At 34.8% G+C, this 23,036-nt stretch overlaps 1 protein-coding gene across 6 annotated transcripts; it reads left to right on the top strand.

Annotated features, from left to right (window-relative positions):
- Positions 1 to 87: 87 nt before the first annotated feature.
- On the top strand, positions 88 to 21,015 carry LOC105444117 (thioredoxin domain-containing protein 3 homolog). 6 transcript variants are annotated; one of them, XM_030974112.1, is made up of 23 exons: positions 88 to 174; positions 924 to 1,078; positions 2,296 to 2,399; positions 2,723 to 2,911; positions 3,218 to 3,314; positions 4,307 to 4,414; positions 6,568 to 6,650; positions 7,450 to 7,697; positions 8,541 to 8,615; positions 9,013 to 9,131; positions 9,826 to 9,970; positions 10,663 to 10,770; positions 11,316 to 11,467; positions 11,947 to 12,091; positions 12,807 to 13,045; positions 14,717 to 14,737; positions 15,298 to 15,453; positions 15,867 to 16,178; positions 17,054 to 17,098; positions 17,832 to 17,873; positions 18,684 to 18,728; positions 20,162 to 20,236; positions 20,778 to 21,015. In XM_030974112.1, exons 2-23 carry the CDS (start codon positions 988 to 990, stop codon positions 20,903 to 20,905), a joined length of 2,727 nt encoding a protein of 908 aa, XP_030829972.1. In that variant the 5' UTR covers positions 88 to 174; positions 924 to 987; the 3' UTR covers positions 20,906 to 21,015. The 6 variants fall into 6 exon arrangements, with proteins under 6 accessions (XP_030829972.1, XP_030829975.1, XP_030829973.1 ...); XM_030974115.1 differs by lacking the exon at positions 4,307 to 4,414; XM_030974113.1 differs by lacking the exon at positions 14,717 to 14,737.
- The last annotated feature ends 2,021 nt before the right edge of the window (positions 21,016 to 23,036 follow it).

Here is a 23,036-nt window from a genome sequence, read left to right as displayed (position 1 = left end):
GTGTATGATTAATATATAAATTTGGAACTGGAATTTCCCAATGTTATAATGCCATGATAATTACATTTCTCGAACCCCAATTATCGAATCGATCTTTCGTTTGGTCACGTGATATCATCTAGGCAACCGAACGCTTCTAAGTTATATTTCTGTTGTCCGGAAACCTAAATTCACGTAAGACAATTATAGTTATTACATTATTCTCTATCATTGTATTGACACTCATATTTTTAAAACTCTGAAAATAATCATATTTGTTTTGTATCATATCTCCAAAGGTTTATATATTGTAAAGACGAATAAAAGAGCGCGTACAAAGAGTGTGAGTTGATGTGTGAATATATTACAGTCCCACTAATGTTTTTTTGTGTATTGTGTGATGATGTATATTTTTCTTCTTCGCTATTAAAATTACAAGCCACTGCACCGTCGGGTGTGTTTTCTTACTTATGTAGGTTCTGTGCAGGTGTATATATAGTGACTCAATAAAATACCTGTAAAGAGGGAGAGAGTTTGTCAGATGTTAGATTTAAAGTGAAAATAGATCTAGATCTAGACTCTATTATCTAAAGTTAGAACTGTTGCCTGTCTGGAGGGTTGCTGTTCATTGACATTTCAAATTTGATTTCTGACTCTGAGTCTGATCGGGAGTGCCATGGCCATATTACTTGGTAAAACACTCACTAGATCTAGACCTCTAGGTCTACCCTTCCCAAAATCCAGTCAAATGAATCTTTAGTTTTTCTTTCTAGGTGGATCCTTTGAAGTTTTACATCCCAAGCCAAGGATTCTTGCTTGCACAATGTTTTACTTTTAGCGCCGAAATAATATTTTTTCTTATCGCTAACGATAATTCCCAAATTTTAGTGAAAGGTGTTCTTAATCTTATAACAATTAATACAATTTTTGTTTTCAATCTATAGGGAAAAAAGTCTCAGTGGTGAGTGACTGCATGACTTGAAAGCGACTCTGTGCAGCTAAATCATCATGCCTGCCAAAAAGGAGACAATTTCTCTCCAGAAGGAGATTCTGAACCAGGAGATGTGGGATGAATTATTGAGTCTTGAAGGACTGACAGGTAATAGACATCTATGGAAATACATGTAAATCCTATCATGATAAAATGTCTGATCTCAATTATTTTTTCTTAGCTTATTAAAGCTCTCCTTTTTTCTGTTTAATTGTATTGACCTTTTTTACATTTAAACTGGGAGTAATTTGTTTACTCAACAAAGAATGTGATCCTTAAATTCTTGGATTTTACAATGAAATAAAAGAACATCCTCAGAACTTTGAGAAAGGAATAAAGAATTTTGTTTACAAAAATGCCTAATACTAATAGAGTAAAGTAGCCCGTTTTCGGCCACTTAAGACAAAATCCTATTTTTAGGACTCTTTACTTCCTATTTATTATCATTTCTTGTTCAAATCATGAAGCAAATATTATTATTATTTACACAAAAAAAGAATCCCAGAAAAAAATCACGAATTGCCATGACAATATCCATTTCAATTTTCACTGTTTTGGAGCCCGTTATCGGCCGAGCGTTTCAGTTTACGGCCGCATGTACAAAGTCAATAGGAAGCGCTCGCGCGCGCCGTGCGTTTCCGCGCTGATGTACAGCACAAGCGGGCGGAGCAGGTATCCCACGCCGGAGCTCCCTGGTGCTCACCTGGCCGAAGACGGGCACAGCGGTGATCGGAAGTTGGAATCTGAATTAGATAGAGATATCGTGTGTGCGTCGCGGTGTGCGGCTGCATTGATTTAATACATGCGATGACATACTTTTGAGCTTGCGACTAGCACAAAATCGGGCTTTAAATCTGAAAAATACTTGAAATAAAGCTCATTTTATGGTACCCATATTTCTTACAGACACGCGTAAGATACTCGATTTTTCAGATTTGGGTAGCGGGACCGGCGATTACATCGCTAAAATGTGATATTTTAGGATATATTTTCCATTGCAAATGTGGTTCTTCAGTGACACTGGCATGGTATGGTATGTGTGGGATATGTGTTATGCTATTATGCGATGTATTTTAGAGTGATTTTACCTTGTATCCAACCAATCGGCCGAAAACGGGAGCTGGCCGATTACGGGCTCCTTTACTCTAGTAATAGACCCGCAATTTCCTCATCGTATTCAAAAATAGATTACTGAGAGAAAGGTCTGCACTGTCTGGAATGTGTTTTTACCATCTTGATTTGATCACAGAAAATCATGAATGCTTTGTTATATTATCTGTCATGAAGAAAGATGATTTGTGTATTTTTGTTCTTGTTATGTTCAGTTATTGATGTATATCAGAAATGGTGTGGACCGTGTGCTGCAGTACTAAGTCTCTTCAAGAGGCTCAGGAATGAGGTCGGAGATGATCTGCTCAGATTTGCTGTGGTGAGTGCACATTTCTTTTTAAATAATAATTATGGATTAGTTTTAGATTGTGGTAAATCCATTAATGATTCTTAAACCAGAACCTCTGCTAACTTGCGTATATTGAGCTTTGTCAAGTAAGCCTTGGCAAGCTGTTTGATTTCTCAGGCCACAAAAGTATTATTTGTCTAGAGTTGATTCTTTGCAGGCATTCTTCTATGTACCTTGATTATTTTCTTGAAAAGGGGGAAGTTTTCTTTGTACTTGTAAATGAGAGAATAAACTTTGATTCTCATCAAATAGTCTAATGATATATACATGTGTATATTTTGGGTATTACTTAGGCTGAAGCAGATAGCATCGAAAGCCTTGAGAGGTACCGTGGAAAGTGTGAGCCTTCGTTCCTTATGTATGGGAGTGGTCAACTGGTCAACGTGGTGAGGGGGGCCAACGCTCCTAAACTCCTCAAGGACGTAGAACGAGAGCTGAAACAGGAACACAAGGTTCTAGAGGAAGGAGTAGAACGAGTAGTGGTAAGTATTCAATAATATTAATGGTTAAAATTTGTGAAAAGCTGCTGTTGAATGTATTATTTGAGATGAAGGTTTCCAACCCTTTTAATCAGGGTATTGAGTTGAGAGGGCACATTAGTGACCAATTGTAGGAAGGGTCTGTCTGAGTGGATCCTTGGCCTCTTATAGGTTTAAATGTATGATACTTTTTACCCCTTTGTTTATCCGGTGCCATGCTACTTACAATGTTTTGTCTGTATACATGTGTGACTTTGGTATAGCAATTTGATTTGTCCAACTAAATGTGGTGACTATATCTTTGTTTAGATCAAGGATCCCTTGTTAGCAGCCTTTGAGGCTGAAGAACATCAGGCAGCACAGGCAGAAGAAGTTGAGAAGAAGAAACAGGAGGAGGATGCAAGGAGTAAGTCATACTATGTATCATTTCTGCTTTCATTCCATTCATCATTCCATCTCTTATTCCTTTCACTATTGTGGAGTGAAGATAGAAAGGCAAGGCATTATACCTCACTCCATATCTTCTATCATTCAATCATGTTCAGATTAAAAAAGATCGAGTCATAGCTTTCTAACATTTGATCTTTCTTTCCATTAATTTGCTCATTTTCTATGTCTGAATGTTGACATAAAATATGATCACATAGGCCAACCTTAATTATCAAAATGTCAACTAAGACTACTAAATGTTTCAAAGAACATGATCAGTTGAATGTATCTTGTTTGTTACATGTACATGATTGTTATCTCACATTCATAGCATTAGGTGGCCTTTCATTTTAAATGAATTTCTTGCTTACTGATATTTATCAAAAAAAAGATAATTCTAATGATTAATTGCTTTTGCTGTGAAATTAATCAAGTTCTTAGAGATCATTCAGCTAAATGGATGAAAACACTCCTGGTGTAGACTCATGGAATATAATGTCATGATATCTTTATTGTAACAAATAACAATATTAATTCACTTTACTTTCTCCCCCTCATTAACTAGCATATTTCTTACAGTAAATCTGCTTTCAGTAACTTTGTGCTATGCTAATCTCCCTTGGTATTTGCTAATACCTCAATCTCTTTCATATTTTGCTGTGTGCCATCATTCAGTTTTCACAATCATTCATTTTCAGTCCATTTCAACTTCTCATCAGCTTTCAATTGCAGCTTCTTGCATTCTCCTTGACCAGATTCTAGAAGTCTGGAGTTATTTCATCCTTCCATATTTCTTGGCATTGACCCATTATGGCTACATGGACCATATGATGCAGCAGATGCATCAAAGCAGTATTCATTTAGTCCGATATCTAATAAGTTAGTCAGAGCATAAATGGAATAGATATTCTGATAGTGTAGTTTTTGTCCTTTCCAATTTACTAACCTGACCTTTCTCTGCGTCTCTAGTCAAGGAAATAAAAGAATTAGGTGATGAAGGAGAGGTTAGCGTGAGACCAGTAAGTCAGGGTACAGTAGACACCTTGATGCATGACAGACAAGATGGATCAAAGACAGGTATTCAACTATAAGGGCGTCATATCAATTAGTGTAATGTCCTTCTCTCACTCACTCAGTACACAGACAGGTATTCAATTACAAGGGCATTGTATCAATCAGTTTAATGCCCTCCTCTCACTCATTGAGTACCTAGACAGGTACTTAAATAACTCACAACTACAAGGGCATTCATGCCCTTCACATATCACACAGTACATAGAATAAATTACATGATGGTTGATGGTTGCAATGTCAGTTGTTAATAGTTAAGTGTGATGTAAAGATTGAAGTACACATCCATGTCAGTGTATATCAATCAAATTATGGCTCATTTATAATTCACTACTCAGTATCCAGTAAGTGCACATATTAAGAACAACAACACGTACTCAGTGCATTTAATGTATATTATTTATAGCTCAGTGTATTTAGTATAGAGTATCATTCAGAATGATTTAGAGCTGTTTATTCACAGTTTGAATGTTGTGACAATAATGGATTCACAAAGTCAATAGGCTATTATATATATAACTTTCACCAGACAATTCATGTCAAATATCTACTGTGCCTGTGTTCTGCACAAAGTCACACAGTTACATGGAATATTGATATACAACTTGTGAATCAAATACATGTACTTGTATGTAGCACATATATTATCTTTAGATAGTAATTGATGTTGAGAATACAAAGTAATATCAGTAATGATTTTGAAGTTCATTTAAACATGTATTCCCAATATTTTACTTTATGCTCTATTAAAAACTAATGATATCATCACTTAAGAACTGTATGGTTAGATAGCTGTTATAGCAAGTGGAAATACTATTTGTATAAGTACCCCATACCCAATCTCTTTTGTAAATGTTCATACTTTATTTGCTGGTTTTTCTATGTATATAGCACAAGGAAAGCCAAACAAATAACCAGCTTAATATCTTCATATTTTATGCTTCCAATCGTTCTTTCTCTATTCTGCAATTATGCTTTCAATCTGCTTTTAAATGTTCATCACTTCAAAATCACTATGCCATTTTTCATATCTTTATTTAGCACAAATATTTATATCTCACTCAACTTATCAAACCTAACAACAGTATTAATTTTATTAACTGTAAATTAACAGCCATTAGAATAGAAATTAACAACTCTTTGATATACAATGGCAGTTTTATGTTTCGTACATTGATGAAGTGTTCTGTAGTAACTGATAGCTGTGCATGTATTTAAATGTGAGCACATATATATCACCTATATATATACTCTATGCTTTTAAAAAAATTACCAAAAAATTCAGCAAAAATAAATCCCTAATAGTCATTGTGAAGCAAACTATCTTCATATATATGAATCAAAGTGAACAAATTCTCAGACTAAATGCAAGAATGTTGTTTTTCTTTTCATTTCAAGGTTATTATGAAAATGAAATTTATGCACAAATTTTTCCTGCAAACACTCAATGGTGATTGGTATTTTCCACACATTTGATAAATATATTAAAGGTACTATGTCCCATTTGCAGGCTAAAAAAATGAAAAGGTTAAATTCCAACGGCATTTGAAAGATAATACTAATTTAGAACTTCCCTAAAAAAGGGGGGGGGGGGCTTGAAAATGTCTTAAGTGGGAAAATAATGACTATTAGTTGTCGATTCGACTTAAAAGCTATAGAGCCAGTAAGTAATAGTCTGATTTTCAGACCATTGTACCGAATGGTCATACGTTTCATGCTGCGCAAAGATTCAATCAGTTTAATTTTGGCCATTACAAGAAGTGGGTGATGTAGACAAATGCTCATGTACCGTTTACAGCTCATTTTATGTATGTTATTACCAAAGAAGAAAAAAGCCAGTCAGTCACTCAATAGTGTCTGACAGTGAAGTCTAGCAAGTAAACGGGTTTCCTTTCATAATTTGAATATTAGGACATTGCTAACGTTTAAATTTCACAGATAGGACATATATGACATATTCATAATTCCTGCAAAGTTCTACAAAATTTGATGTTGGCTGCAAAAGGGACATAGTATCTTTAAAGTAAATATTCTTGTATCAATAAAGATGTTTAGATATTTAGCCAAATATAAAGACAAAGGCATAGTTTATGTGTAAATCTTGAGAAAATGTGAGTATGAAATTATATTTAATACTGTTGTGATAATGCATTCTACAGAGCCTCTTCCTAAAGAAGTCACAGTTGTTCTCATCAAACCGGACGCTGTTGCTAGTGGCCACGTGGATGATATCATTGCTAAGGTTAGTAATTGCTTTTTTAAGAATTTTCTACTGGATGGTTGTATCATGTGAAGTGAATTCATTCTCTAGAGTCTATTCAAACAAGTAAACAACAACAACAACAAATTTCAGAACGACAGGATTTTCCATTTACGGATCTTTATTCCAAACATAGACATGCTGATTTTAGCCAAAATATTTTATACGGGGTAGTAGCTACGTGTAGTAGCCGATAATACTTTTCCCCTGTAATTTTCTTTTTCTTTTTTCAATTATACAGTGGTAAATTGGGGGAGGGAGCCGGGTCATCTTCCAAATAGTGAATGTATAATTTTATGTGGGCACCCCCTCTTTTTCAAATCCTGGATCTACAAGTGCTTGTGTTTTATTTCATTTTTTTTTATTGAGGATATAGCATCAGCTTTTTCAAATTCATCATGTAACACAAAATTACTACTCTTTGTGAAGTTGAATTGGGAGTTTTAATTCTGTAATAATAATTGTGATGGTTGTAATAAGGATGAGAATAATGGTAACTCTTCACTGATATATCTATGTAGAAGTGTCGTAGTCTAGTGGTTTAAGCACTTGACTTGAAATTCAAAGGTCGTGGTTCGATCCCAGACACGGCACTAATGTCCTTTGGCAAGGCATTAATCTTCATTTGCCACACTCGACCCAGGTGAGGTAAATGGGTACCTGGCAGGAATTAATTCCTTGAAATGCTAGAGCGCTGTAATGGCGCCTCGGAATAGAATTTCTAGATAGACGGCGCTATAGAAATGCCTATTATTATTATTATTATTATCTATTGTCCTAGATTGAGGAGCATGGTTTTGAGATCCTGGCTACAGAAGATAAGACTCTGACTGAAGAAGAAGCCAGAGAGTTCTACAAACAGCATCAAGAAGAAGATCACTTTGAGGAGCTGGTCACCTTCATGGCTAGTGGTCCTAGCAAAATTCTTGTCTTGACCCGAGGTAACACGGGTGAAGGGGTCGTGTCGGATATCAGGAATCTGCTAGGACCCAAGGATATTGAAGTTGCCAAGGAGCAAGCACCTGAAAGGTAGCTATTTTTTCCTGATTTTCCCTCATTTTCCAGATTTTTCCCTATTTACTTACTCAAAAGGGGAGAATGTTTTAGATGCCATTTTTTTTCCCTCCCAATTTACCTGGATTTTACCCACAGTTTTCCCCCATTTTCCTGATTTTCCCCCATTTTCCTGATTTTCCCCTATTTTCCAGATTTTTTTTCCCTATTTACTACTCAAAAGGGGGAGAATGTTTTAGATACCATCCCCCCGAATCCCTTTTTAAAAACCCTTTTTTTTTTTTTTTTTTTTGGTGCTCACTATCACCCCTGGTTATGTTTGAGTAACACAACTTTTTCTTTTCAGCAATATCTCAAGATCAGCAATTGATAAAATAAACGAAATCCCAATTTGATAGTGATGTGCATGGATGCCTTCACAGCAAACATGAATGGTTTGGATTAGGGTAATTCACTTTTTAGAGGTCATGGGTCATTGAGTTACTATACATGTACATCAAAAATTATACATTAGTTAGGAAATCAGCATGATTTACATTTGATTTTTGTAAGTGGGCCGACAGTGACCTACAGCCAGTGACCTTAGCGATGATATCTAGTAAGTCCCTTGTTTGATTATTTCAAACTATACATTTCATTTGCATAGGTAAAATGTGTTTGAAGTATCATGAGTAATCAGAGGAATAAGGCTACTAGAATCTTATTCCTGTACCGGTAGTTTGTACTAGCAATTTAAATGTTCAAATTCAAATAAGGAGTAGACTTCAATATTCATTTTTAAATGTAATAATTGCGATTTCCTCAAGATTGAAATTTTGCTTAATACAAAATGTCTTTCTTGTCTATCTTCTCTTTAAGTTTGCGAGCTCAGTTTGGTACAGATAAGAAAATGAATGCGATGCATGGAGCAGACTCGTCAGAAACAGCTGCAAGGTATGTCGTGTGTCAACAACAAAATCTGAAAAGCTTTTACTTTACCCATACTGTAATCAGAATGGTTTTGAAGAAGTGAAATGTTTGAATGTTCCCTTTGTTTAAGTTCTCTTGCTTCTAGTTTTTGCACTATTTTTTTCTAGTTTTCCTCATCATATCCTTATATTTTATGGAATAGGTGTTAAATCAATCTATTTATTATCATGCTTATTTGTATCACTACTTTTGTATGATACACTCTCTCTTTCTCCTCTTTCATTCCTCCTCTCTTTGCCTTTTTTCCCCTTAAGGTTTTATTTTATCATTTTTTTCTCTCTTACTATTTATCATCTAATCATTGATCACTGCATTATACCTCGCTGTTTATTATGTAATGTATTTATTTGTTACCTTACAGAGAGCTAGCATTCCTTCTTCCTAACTTCAACATTCCCCTTGTACCGGGGACTGGTCCTCCACCAATCGTTGAGAAAACCTTGGCTCTTATCAGACCAAGCGCACTCAAGGACCATAAAGGTATCAAGTCTCTAATTCATTCATCTTCACACTTTCCTTTCTTTCTTCCCTTTTAAAATGAAAACCTAATTTGAAATATCCTCTTTAGCAGTATTTTGGGATTCATTTAAATAACAAGAATGTAACCTGTGTATTTTTCATATACAATGTAGATGGCTTTTGTCAGAATTTTGTAAGAAGACATAGTCAATGCAATATGCGCTATAAGGGATTGAGAAAATGCTAGGATGTCAGTTTTCAAGTATTTTTACTTCACTATTTCAGTCCTTTTCAAAATTAACAGAATATCATACAGAATGAATTATGACTCATTCATCATATCTTGGTCCGCTTTCATGATTTTGAATTTTAAAAATTAGTATCCGGATAAAGTCAGAATTACTTTGGAAGTGCATAGAGATGAAGTTTCAATGTGCTATGTACAACAGGAAGCAGATGATGATGATGATGATGATGATGATGATGATGATGATGATGATGATGATGATGATGATGATGATGATGATGATGATGATGATGATGATGATGATGATGATGATGATGATGATGATGATGATGATGATGATGATGATGATGATGATGATGATGATGATGATGATGATGTTGTTAGATGATGATGAAGATGATGATTATGATGATAATAATGATGACGACGACGATAATGATAATGATGATTACATTTGTTATGATACAGATGAAATGCTGCAGAAGATTCAAGAGGCTGGGTTTGAGGTATGCCTTCAGAAGATGGTTCAGCTAACAGAGGAACAAGCTAAAGATTTCTATAAAGAGCAAGAAGGTACCGCACACTTTGAAGATCTCATCAGGGAGATGACAAGGTATACCACTTCTGTTGCAGATATCTAAATTTATTCACTTGTAATTTAGAGATATGGTATCTTTATTTATCCAAAAAGAATTAAATAGCTGGTATTGAATGAGAAGAGATTGGATGGTCTAGTGGATATGTCACCAAACATGAAAATCCATGTAGCACAGCTGTAGAAAGAACATCTTTTAGTAAGATATTGTTATGTTGGAATTGTGTTCACCCAGTTGGATGTAAGGTAGGACTGCTTTATTCACCATATATGAGAATTTAGCTGGAAATGAGTGTACTAAAGGGGAACTTTTGTTGTAGAAGATGTGAGTATTTGGAAGGGAATGGTGCATATTACATCCACATAGTATGATGAGTATCATGTACATGTAATAATGCAATGAAAGATATCTGAGAATAGAAGATGATTTTGATTGAAAATGACTGATGGCTCATGAACATAAAAGAAAGAAACTTCTTATTACAGTTGTTGTTTTGATCAGGGATGCCAGTTTTCAGGCAAAAGCCTGAATTCAGGCCCTGGCGATTTATTTCAGGCCATAACTTTTTTTGTGTACAAAATAGCTCATTCTAGGTGATTTTCATGCCTTCTGATCAATTCCAAATGGCATCCCTGTTTGATTCACTCTGCAACCTAATTATTGTTTCTTTTCTCCATGTCTCTATACGTACCTCTCTGTTTGTGATCAGTGGTGAGGTTCTTGCTCTAGGTCTTGCCAAAGAGTCTGCCATTCAATCCTGGAGAGAGTTCATTGGACCTACCATCATTGATGAAGCCAAGGAGAAAGCTCCTGAAAGGTGAAATCATGCACTCTACATATTAGATCTGCAGCCATATATATATAGCATTATTCTGATAATACAAAAATAACATAAAATCTATGATTATTGAGGTGATATTAAAGGAGATTGATGTAGCATGATGAGACTACGTGTCTTTCCAGTGGCTTGACTGGGGGCCAATCGGGTATAATACGACTATGGACCGCAGTATATATTTATGTGCGTGCCACATACGTGAAACTGAAGTGGGAGGAGAACTTTGTTCTGTTTCGGAAACGCTATAGCGCGCTGACCGTTAATCAAGTCCATTCATTTATGTGCAGTTGTCCAAAAGAAGTCGTAGATGGCGTTAACCAGTATTTGCCATGCTACACCCCCTTTAATGTCAATAATAATATGGTGCCCTCATGATTACAGTGTACAAGACATTCCGTGTAGCTAGGTCGGTAGCCACATATAGCATTGTTCAAATGATAATTGAATACAAACATAACAAAGTCTATTATGATAATGAGAGTGATATTGATGCTAATAAATGGTGTCTGTGTTTTTTATTGCAGTTTACGAGCTCAGTACTCAGTCCCAGATACTCAAGTGAATGTAGTCCATGGTAGTGACTCTGTAGATAATGCAGAGAAAGAACTCGGGTTCTTCTTCCCCAAACAGAGCACATTAGCTGTCATTAAACCTGATGCAGCTGGAGAACATAAAGGTGAGATTGTCTTTTTATTAACAAATTTGTCCTTTCTCTCACTTTTTTAAAATAAAGAATTTGTTTATCTTGAGCAGACATATTTTTTGTAGTGTTAGCTAGCAATGAAGACTTATTAACCCATACCGTATCAGGAGGAATATGTCTGTATCTCAGATAAAGATGTATAATTACTTTTCCCTTAATTGTCAACTTAATATTCTTTAAGTATGACTATGTACTGACAACAAGATGGGAGCTGTTTGTGTATAATTGTTATGTAGCAAGGCTGTAGCTACATGACAAGTAACAAATTCTGAATTCTCCCTGGAATATTTTGTACTTGCAATAGTCAAATCTTGACAGATATTGTAGTTGTTTCCATATTTTCTAGTCAAACATTTAAAATTGTAAGTGAATCTGTTTAAATTTGTTTTGTTGTGTGGTGTATATGCTGCATTCAGTTTTGACTGGTATCACATTTTTGTTACACCTTACAGAGGCCATCATTGAGAAGATCAAAGAGGCAGGATTTAACATCAGTCTTCAGCGAGATGTTGAGCTGAACAAGGAGCTGGCATCTAAGCTCTACATGGAGCATGAGGGCAAGGAATTCTATGAGAACCTCATTGAACACATGTCAAGGTACGTCCAGTGATTTCTGAAGATTTCTTGAAGAAGTTCTCTGCTTTAAAGCATGAAAACATCAAAATTTACCTAGCTTATTTGATTTTTGACTTAAGAACTCATGCAAACGCTTACTGAAGACATCCAGAGAACCTTTTGTTTGCGGCACTAATGTCCTTTGGCAAGACATTGATCTACATTTGCCACACTCAACCCAGGTGATGTAAATGGGTACCTGGCAGGAATTAATTCCTTGAAATGCTGGAGCGCTGTATAAACGGCAGCTAGGCTAAAGCCGGGGTAATAATAAATGCGCCTGGGAATAGAATTATCTAGATAGACTGCGCTACAGAAATGCCTATTATTATTATTATTATTATTATTAATGGTTCTTGTTCTAGGTCTTGTGCAACCATATATTCATCTTCCTCAATTTGTATGTAGATACATCACTTATGGATAGTTTATTCTAATAGAGTGTATACCTCAATCACAGCTGTATTTTAATATTTGGTATTCTTTAAATTGTCCTAGTTCTGTGCCTGTTGCCCACTGAGTACTTTTTAATAGACAATGACATATGTATTCATTTTCAGTATACATATATTGAAAATAATCAGACTACCTGTTGGTGATTTTAACTGAGAAATTCCATTCTACACATGTCTGAGAAGGAAGTAATTCCCAAATGTCATAGCTGATTTCTTTTTCACTTACTGATGTGATGATGCAGTGGTCTATCTATGGTGATGGTGTTATCCCGCGAGGATGCTGTTGACGGCTGGAGAACCCTGATGGGACCTACAGACCCTGACTACGCCAGGGAGCATGCTCCGGAGTCATTGAGGGCACTGTTGGGTAAGGACGTCATGCAGAACGCTGTCCATGGCAGCTCTAACCCAGAGGAAGCCAAGACGAGGATTGAGAGACTCTTCCCTGATGTGGAAGTACTACCTGGGGGAGAGGTCAAAGGTGAGTGCATGAGGTCAAAGGTTGTCATCTAGACATCATTATCTATTTTGATGCAGTGCCCTCAATTTTAGGCTTTGCAAAATGCATCTCAGATATGTTTAAGAAACCTGGAAACATGCACCTTTCTCATTGATATCAGTGAATTGCTATCCCTTTGTTTCCCTTTCTCTACAGAAGGAGACAGTGACAGTATATATATGTGCCTTACAAGTTACATGTATCAGTAGCAGTTCTCTATTGGATCTGCTGAATAAATCATTTGCTGACTGAATAAAAACAATTGCAGCTGCTAATCAGATCTTCTTCTATTTTTTTTTGGGGGGGGGGCATGCTTTTTGAGGGATGATGGTTAAGTTGTTTACTTCATTCATATGATTATCTTTGAGATGAGATTATCTAGAATTGATTTAACATGATGATTGCTGTCCGTTCATTTTCAGGGAACTATCATTATATCAATCCTTTTTTTTCTCCATTGGAATATAGAAGCAATGGTACAAATGCTCTTTTTAAAATGACTTAAATATAGATCAAAATGGGAGCAAATATAGTACATATAAATGCATGCTGGAGTAGATTTACAGTTAGTTCCCCTGAGTTGGTATACATTGTAAGCAACATTTTTCTTATACTTGTACTAGACTCCTTAACAAGTATCTCAATGGAGCAATCTCACGGTGAGATACATATACTTCCATATGACACTATATTCAGTCAAATTCAGTGTTCATTGCCTTCACAGACTTTCCATTTTCTATGCCATGTATTTTTGCTTAGAAATTTTTCATTAGCTTTTTGTGTTAGTTTGCATGCTGAATTTAAAGCTTTATATTTTTAGTCTGCTTGAACATTCTCCTATATGTTTAGCTGATTATTTTGCTGTTTGATTCTTTTGGATGTTTGTCATTTTTGTTAACCTGTGTGATAATGCCACAAGTATTACATTTTCCCTTTGAAATTATTGTTTTTTGTCAATCTGTCTCTCTCTGTCTCTCTCTGTCTCTCTCTTCATCCCTTTCTTCTTCCCTCCCTTCCTCTCGCTCTTTCTCTATTTGTTGCTAAAGTACAGAGAGATTCTTCAGCTCATCTTGTTTTTTTTTATTCATATTATTACTCTTCTGATGTGCATGCTGAACCCCAATAACAGTATAAGCTTGTGCTTTCTTTCTGTTTTCTTTTTTCTTCTTTTTTTTTCTTCTTCTTTTTCTTCATCATATTACTTTTCTATCTCTTGATCGTATCACGAAAAAGAACTTGTTGTGTAAATGTCAAATTCAATGTAGCCAACGGAATCAACATTTCTTATAAATTCTCATAATTTCAAGATTTAGAGTAATTTATATGTAATTAATGATCTTCACTTACACCAAATTAAGGAGTTGGATACATAGATATACATATTTTTGAATCAGTGTACTAGGTACTGTCATTCTTTTTTTGTTGTTTTAACCAATTGTTAGTATTAATACAAGAATAAACCTATTTCGTTGCTTTGCACAACTTTAAAGTTCTTTGAAGTATAAATTGAGCATTTATTTTGTTATTACTGCTTCATGGCTGATAATGGCTTATATATATTTATTTATTGGGTTTATAATATTTATTTTTGAAACGTTCATTAATAGATACTGATCATTTTTCTACTTTTTCTTTCATTTTTCAAACTTCTAGTGAAAGGAGAAGAAGGAGAAGGTGATTTTCGTTGTGTTTTCAAATTACTTAACAAATTACTTAACAATTTTGTGAACCTGCCATTTTTTATTCATACTTAGAGTACAGCAGAATGTAAAGATCATGTTATTCTGTAAAATTGTAATTGTTTTGTGGAGAAAAGTGTTCCATGGACTAGAGATTATTTGTTCTTGTTCAATATCTAGCATGGCATTCAATAGCAAGGCACTCATTTCGTACTGCTTCAAGGATGATTGTGATGATAAGGATGGGGAGGGCACTGGTGTTGATATTTATAACGAATATGTAGTATTTTCTTTAAATGCAGTAAGGTACATTCAACATGCAACAAAAGCACACTTAATCAAGTCTCAGATTTACAGCAGAAGGAACACACAATGGTTAAATTGTAAATCAGAATTTCAATTCAATTCAAAATAATGTAAAGGGAAAGTTAGTTGTCATTTAAAATTCATTAAAGAAAAGAAAAGAAATGAACATTGATTTATATGAAGGATGATGAGTTGACTCTTCCGTATGATGTGGTTATGTTGCTTGTTTTATTTCCCAAACACTTACAGAGGGAGGAGAGCAACAGACAGAGCAGCCACCAGGAGAAGGTGAAGAGCAACAAGCAGAAGAGCCTGCAGGTGAATCAGGTGACCAACAAGCAGAGGGAGGAGAGGCAGCTGCAGAGGGGGCTGAACAGCAAGCAGAACAGCCACCTGCTGAAGGAGGTAATGTCTTGGTTCCAATGAAAAAAAATTGTTTATTTGTTTGTTTCACTTTATCAAGTGTTTTTAGTTTGTTCTGTTTTTGTTTGTATGTTTGTTTGTAGTTTTGTTGGCCACCTAAGACAAGTTTACATTCTGTCTAACAAGTGCAGCAGACACTTGATAACCATGATTTGTAATTAATCATTTCTCAATAATTGTAGTTGCAAGGCATGTTCAAGAAATGTGCATGATGCATGTAATATTCTAATTTGACAGTACTTCAGAAGATAGTAAACATTGCTTGTTTCCAAATCTCTACATAAGTTATGTGTGTGAAACACATGTGCATGTTTTTTTTGTTTTGTTTTGTAACCAAATGCATGTGTCTCTGTATTGCACCCTTTGTGTCACTCTAACTTGCACTGAATGTAAAGAAGAAGCAGCACAACAAAGAGAAGAAGGAGGAGAGACAGAGCAACAAGCAGAGGTTGGAGAAGGAGATGGTGGTGAGACCCAGCAGGTGGAGGATGGTCCAAAAGAAGATGGTCTAACGGAAGATGGTCAAACCCAGGAAGCGCAGGCTGAGCAGCAAGTGGAAGATGGGAAGACTGGAGAAGAGGCTGCAGAGGAGGAGAAGGCAGTGGATGAGGAGGCCACACCAACTGATGCCCAAGAGGGTCAGGCTGATGGCGATCAACCCCAGGGAGAGGGGGAGGAGAAGGAGCAGAAAGAAGGGGGCGATGAAGGTACCTAGCCAAGCTTGGTGTCCAGGAAGTCTTCTGCATGCATTCTCTCTCCAGCTTCAGTATAGCATTCTTAATTTTCCCCTTTCTGTTTTGCTTCTTGTTCCATTATTACTAACATGACATTTGCATCTGTGTTACTTTTTAACAAGATAATCATTATTTCTCTTTGATTGAGTCTTGACAATCTTTCATTGCATCCAGCTACATTCATATATCCTTCATTCAGTCATCTTTGAATTACATATACTCCTGTTGAAAAGTATTTTGTGACAATTTGTTTGTATTATTTAGCTTTCTTCTGTATAATTTCAATTCAATTGTAATAATAAGTTTGAATTATTTCATTTTTTAGGATGTTTCATAATCTAATGTATTCCATTTCAGCGATCATTTTATCCCTTTTTTCTATGGGGGGTGGGATTCTTTGACAATCATGATTTTTTTTTCCCCATCTTTTTCCTGCTTCTTTCATACTCTTGTTTCTATATCATTTTTATTTTCTTCAACAAAGTGTTCTTAATATATCTTTGTTTTTAGATTCATAATTTGTTCCTTAAAATGATTTTCTTTCATAAAAAGATTACACAAGCTACATGAACCCTATAATTGGTCTCCTTTTTAGCCATCTTTCTATCAGCCGTACCCTGAAATACCTTTTGAAAACCTTCTAGTCAATTAATTTACTTTGCAGGTCTTTGTTCATGGTTCAAAATGTCACTAATTGTCGGTTTCATTTAGGATTTGGGCCTTAGAAATACCTCAAAAATTTACTGAACAATATAAAAGGTCAACATCAAGTAAACTTCATCCTAATCTAGAAGTTTGATTGCTATTTGTTGTGAGTGATGTATTTCCTGATTATTCCTTGCAAACAGGTGAGAAACCAGCTGAAGAAGGTGAAACTCAACAAACACAAGAGGGTATGTTCCGCTGATCTACATTTAATCACTCATTCTCTCTAGAGACTAGCACCAGCAAACATCAGATCTTTCTTTGTTTGATGATATTTTTTCCTTCTGTTCTTGACTCAAGTATTTTTTCAAGTTTAGTAGTTCTGGCACACTTGATTTTTTTCAAAAACTATCTAAGAATGCTACTATTATCAACTTTAAGTAAATAGTTTTATGTGATGTCATTTCTTCTGATAAAGCCAGATATTAACAGTTTTTCTTCATGTCCACCTTCCTTTTTATTCTCAATGAAATCGTTTTCTTGGTAGAGTAGGATGATTGCTAAATTCTTCTTCTGACTAAATGTCTAAAGTATCTGGGATAAAGTTGAATGAATTACTATCAAACTTTGAAGCAATATATAACAAGCTGATTTATGGGGGAGATCTTACTTTGCATGTCTGGTACAATATAGGTATGTATTGACAGATTGGAATTTAATTCATGTATTTCAGTAAATATCCCCATATTACAGTGTGAACTGTACTTTATATCACAAATAGAAATAAAGGACTTATGCAACAGTTGTCATTTTGCAATTGTGCTCAAAAGATGCTGTGTAATTTGGGGTCGGCACAATATTACCGGTATATCAAAAGACATCGTGCTAAATTGCATTAAAGAGGGTTCTCTATTTTCATAGGATGGTTAAAGCCTTAATGATGTAATTCAGATAATGAGATATTATATTAATTATCTATAGGCGAGGCACCCGCAGCTGAACAAACTGAACAGACACAAGAGGGTATGTGATGCATAATGTAATCATTGACTTACTGAATTAGGAGCAGCAAAGTGGTCATTACCATGGGTTTTTTTCTTCCAGTCTGGTTATTTCATATATAAGTATGCATCTATCTGCTTTAGACACTTTATTTTTTGTTAAAAGCCCCTTCTTTACCGTATATCTTTGAAATTATTCCAATAAAAAGCAAAGCAGAATTATATTCAATGCATTTTTTTTTAGATGGGGAGAAGTTAGAGAAAGAAGAATTATTTAATTTATTTTGGATTGTAGGTCATATATTTTGAAGTAATATAAAATATCAACATTAAAAGAACAACACTTTCTACATTTTATGTAAAACACTCTCTAAAGAAGTTAAATAACTGCATTATATTGTATCTTATCTATCTAGATGCTTAGAAAGTGTATACCATACAGCAGAACACATTCATATATGATTGCAATCACACACACATATATATTTATATATATAGTAGTTACCCTATTTTTAGTTACTTGTTGGATATAACTTATAAAGGCAATCACATATTTATCCACAAAACCACCTTAAATAGTTTGTATACAATACACAAATTAATTATTCAGAAACTTGCAAAATCTTACACAAGTAACTCACATACTTCCAGTTGTGTATCACAATGTGCAGAATATATAAAGCACAATTATGTTTTCTATGAGTGAAAATGTCAAAAAACATTGTTAGGCCTATATGTAAACAGATGCTGATTGTAGTTCAGTGAGGATGTGTAAATTCACCGTATACGATAGTTGTTTATAAGTATTTCTGATCGTATGGATTATATGTAGGTGAAGCAGAGAAGACTGCAGAAGAAGTTGCTCCTGCCTCAGAGGGTGAGAATAGACATCATGTTTATTCATCACACTAATGTTTATTCATTAACCCTAATATTTATTCATCACACTAATGTTTATTCATTAACCCTAATTTTTATTCATCACATTAATCTATATTTAGCCATCATGTTTATTCATCAGCCCTAACTGTTGTTCATCAGACTGACTAATTTTTCTTAAACCAAGGATTATTCATCAACTTCAATGCCATCAACTAATACTGATTATTCATCCATTCTAATTTATATTCATCAGACTAATGATTATTCATCGGTTTAATGTCTATTCATCAAATGTAATGCATCACTTATAGCATGAATGTCTGCATTTATCTTCACCAGATACTGAGCCCATTTCATCTGTCCTCAATGATTAATTCATGGTCTGTTTTTCAACTACCGTGAACAAAACAAGAGCTTATGCATCATATTAACTTCATCTCAGAATCATTTCATTTCATTCCAATTTTTGTTTAACCATTTTTTCTTGTTCCCACTCAGGTTCAATTTTGTTCCATACCTTTAATTTTCTCCTCTATAATAGAAGTTCCCCCATCTTTTTCCCCCTCTCTAGCTTTTCATTGCTAACACATATTTAACTTCATACTAGTAAGAGCAACATTATGCAATGAATATCATGCCTGTTGTTTTAGTTTGATAATGGACATCTTTCTAATTCAGGTGGAGTAATCATTGAGTGACAGAATTTAAAATTCATCATAACTTTTATTTTCATCATAAGTACCCTTCATCATAATGAAGGTCATTTTGAAGGACTTGGAGTAGAAATCACTCATAATCCTAATTAATCCTTTGTCTTCTCATTCCTTCCATCCATACTAAGCGAGCATACAAACTAACTGCCATTGGTCTCTCACAGAGTCCATTCATTTGAATTTCATGACTAGTTTAATCGACTCACTTATCCAATCATATGTTTCAGTTTGCATCATACCATATGCATTTCATTTATTCAATTGTATACATTTAAGATGTGACCTACATGTTATAGCACCATACTTCTTTTAAAATATTGAAGTCAGTCCTCGGATTCTATACCATCTGAATTACTATTGTGTTCCTCATCCATAATCTCTGAGTTTGCATTCAAAGCATTTCACTATGAATCATCAATTAGGCCTATAAGCGCATTGCTTTTAATTGTCATGTTCTGTATTAATCACATTTTTTTGCTGTATGTAAAGGGAAAATGTACAATTTTGGAACTTCTTGGTAGTTAAAAAAACTGTTAAATTAAACACTTTGATGTCATGAAATGTAGTTTATTTGAAAATGAAGAAGTAAAAAGGGATTATAAATGAGGACAATTCTTTTTCTCATAAAATTGGGTAAGAATTAACATTTATACTGGCAATGTATTAATGGAGCAGGCTTCATCATGATGGTATTGATTGGATTGTTTTATTCTAGAAGCAGCAGCAGAGCAAGCACCTGCTGCAGAAGAGACTCAGGAAGGAGAGGAGAAGAAGGAAGAACAGACACAAGGTAAGATGGAAGACAGGAATGGAGGAAAGTAGAAAGGGAGGTGTGGTTAAATATTATGGATAGAGGGTTAGATCAAAAGAATGATGTTTAGATTGAATAAGAATTGATACATTGCTGAATGTTTACATATTAATCACTGGTATTGGATGTAAAGTTTTAAATCATCTGTTGAGAACCATAAACCTATATCACTGAGATAATGTCCTTTTAGCTCCAAGCAGGTGACATCTCCATTATTTATCATTAATGACAGAATCAGCAATTTGTAATTTACTTGTGTGATGTAAACGTACATGAATCATGTATACACTAATTGAATCCTAAGTTCAAATTGAAGACGTTCTTAATAAAAGCTCGGCTAAAGCCAGGATAATAATACGACTGCAGGCCCCTCAGGGAAAACAGTATTAATACAGATGAGGCTACCCTGGGTAAACAAGACATATGTGTATTATTATTGTTGCATATTGTTACAAATGTTTATACACGTGTCATATATTGCAAACTACATACAAATAATCGCCCTTAACCTGTTTCCCAGATGCACCTGCAGCGGAAGGTGGAGAGGCAGGAGCTATGGAGGGGGAAGTCCCCGTCACTGAAGGAGGGGAAGCCCCGGCCGCTGGGGAAGGAGAAGGGGATGCTAAGCCAGAAGAGACTGCATCATAAAGAAATCCATCAATCACAAAAACACTCATCCCATTTCCCTGGCAATTTTTATTTGTACCCTGGCTATCTGGTTGTAAGCACAGGGCTTCAAAAACCATACACAGAATCTTATCAAAACTGGACAAGGATATGATTTACTTGGGATCGGTGTAGAGTGTTGTGATGAAGTGCATGTTGCCTGAATTGAAAGCTCTACAAACCAACCGAAGCATTTCTGCTGGAGGATTCCAACATTGCAACAAAGTGAAGAAAAGACAAGTTATCGTTAACTTTTGAGGTGTGGAGGTCAAATTATAGAAGAGTATTCATATAGTAATAATATGTATATAAGTGTTTCTTGTTTCATTTTCTTCTCAGTACAAATAAGATCTAAGTAAGATCAAAGCAAATTGAGTGTTATAAATACCTTCTTCCATACTCTTGGTTGATTGTGAGTAGGATTACATATTCGCAAAGTAATTGTTAAGTAAGTAACAATATTTATAAAAGCCGTTTCTGTACTGTTATGATACAGCTTACTCTCATTGAAGACAAAGTTTGCCTCTCTTCATGTCATCACTTGAGCAATAATGCTGATGTATTGATGAAGAAAAGAGAATTCTGAGTTTCCTGTTTAGTACATGCTTTGGAGCATGGAAGCAGGGGCTTGGAAAGTAAGAAAGTTTTGTATGGATGAGAAGCTGTATTAAGGGAAGATTCTAACATTCCTTTTCTGCTGCAGTTTGCAATGATTTTTCCTTTCATGAATAATACTCTCCACCCACTTTAAACAATGCTGAATTACAGTACTATTGTGCAGGACATAATATTCAAACAGTTGGTTTAATAATAACAAAACAATGAATATGATTCTCTATCTCAATTGAGCTTTCTTGAAATGAATACATGTGGCTTGCTGTTTAGTACATATGTAGACCATATGGAAGCACAAGTCACTGTAAAAGCTCTAAATATATTAAAATGAAAACTGTTTTTACTTTATCAGCAGTTCAGAAATTTATCATCACATTAACGATATGTCTTTACTCAAAGTTCCGTCCTTTCCAAAGCTATATTCAAAATACTGAAGAATTATTTTATGTATGTATATTAACATTGTCTGTGAACTGTATTTTATATATGAAGAAAGCAATATAAAATAATAAAAGAATTAAAAAAAGGAAAGTAACCCATTGTCCATTTCATACTTGTATAAATGGGATATGATTTTATATATGGACGTACCAGATTCCTGGGCTAGTACAATAGATGCTACATATGATGTATATGTACCTACCAGTTTATTGTTGTCCCATATGTATAAATCAACTGTGACCACATTTTGGAGAAGAGAGTTGCATTTAGGGTATAAAATATTAGAAATTTTCCTTCCACCTTCCACATGTAAATTCTAAAATTAAATCTGAAATAGTGGGATATTGTAAGCCTTCCCAGAGAGAGTAAAGACCTGATTAGACATATCAGGGACATGCATGGGATTGGTCTGTTAAATAACCAAATTTGGAATTGATTTGGCAATTTTTTAATTTGTTATTAAATTATTCAGTGACTCTCTTGACCATTCACAATCTCAATATGGAAGCTTTTACCATAGTCATCTTGCAAACCACATGTTAATTTATGCTATTTCTCAAAAAAATTGTGTCATAGTTGGATCATTCAGTGCCTGTAAAGAGGTTGAGTGAAGTGACAGTTACCAGTACTACTCCTCTTCATGATAGATATTCCTGACCAAAGAAAGGAGAGAAAGAGATTCAGAAAGAAAATTATTGATAGAGAGTGGGAGACATATAGCACTAAAGAGAGGGAAAAGCTAGAAAGGAAGAGAGGGGGAAGAGAGAAACGAATGATTGAGAATATGTAAAAGAGGGGGAGATGGAGACGATGTATTTATACATGTAGGTGGGAGAGAGGATTATCGATGGGGAATATTTTGTAATGTGATCGCAAAACAGTTTTTTAGGGAAGATCTGGCAAGCATGCATCTACTATTAACTCCTTAATGTTCACTTAACCGACAGGAACATTGAAAAAGTGGCCATCTAAAACATACTGAATTACGTGACTATATAGAGACTGAGGTAATTGTATCAAAATAGGTTTTCTTTTCAGATATGACATCATCTGTTGA

The sequence above is a fragment of the Strongylocentrotus purpuratus genome, unplaced genomic scaffold, assembly GCF_000002235.5.
Source record: "Strongylocentrotus purpuratus isolate Spur 01 unplaced genomic scaffold, Spur_5.0 spur5_scaffold_7, whole genome shotgun sequence".
NCBI classification, from domain to species: Eukaryota; Metazoa; Echinodermata; class Echinoidea; order Camarodonta; family Strongylocentrotidae; genus Strongylocentrotus; species Strongylocentrotus purpuratus.
The sequence above is the reverse complement of the archived record's forward strand: the minus strand, read 5'-3'. Positions and strand labels throughout refer to the sequence as shown.

Coding starts and splice junctions, on each gene's coding strand:
- LOC105444117 (XM_030974112.1), top strand. CDS start 988: ATGCCTGCCAAAAAGGAGACAATTTCTCTCCAGAAGGAGATTCTGAAC. Junction 6,651..7,449: donor TGGATGATATCATTGCTAAG/GTTAGTAATTGC, acceptor CTATTGTCCTAG/ATTGAGGAGCATGGTTTTGA. Junction 17,099..17,831: donor AACTCAACAAACACAAGAGG/GTATGTTCCGCT, acceptor AATTATCTATAG/GCGAGGCACCCGCAGCTGAA.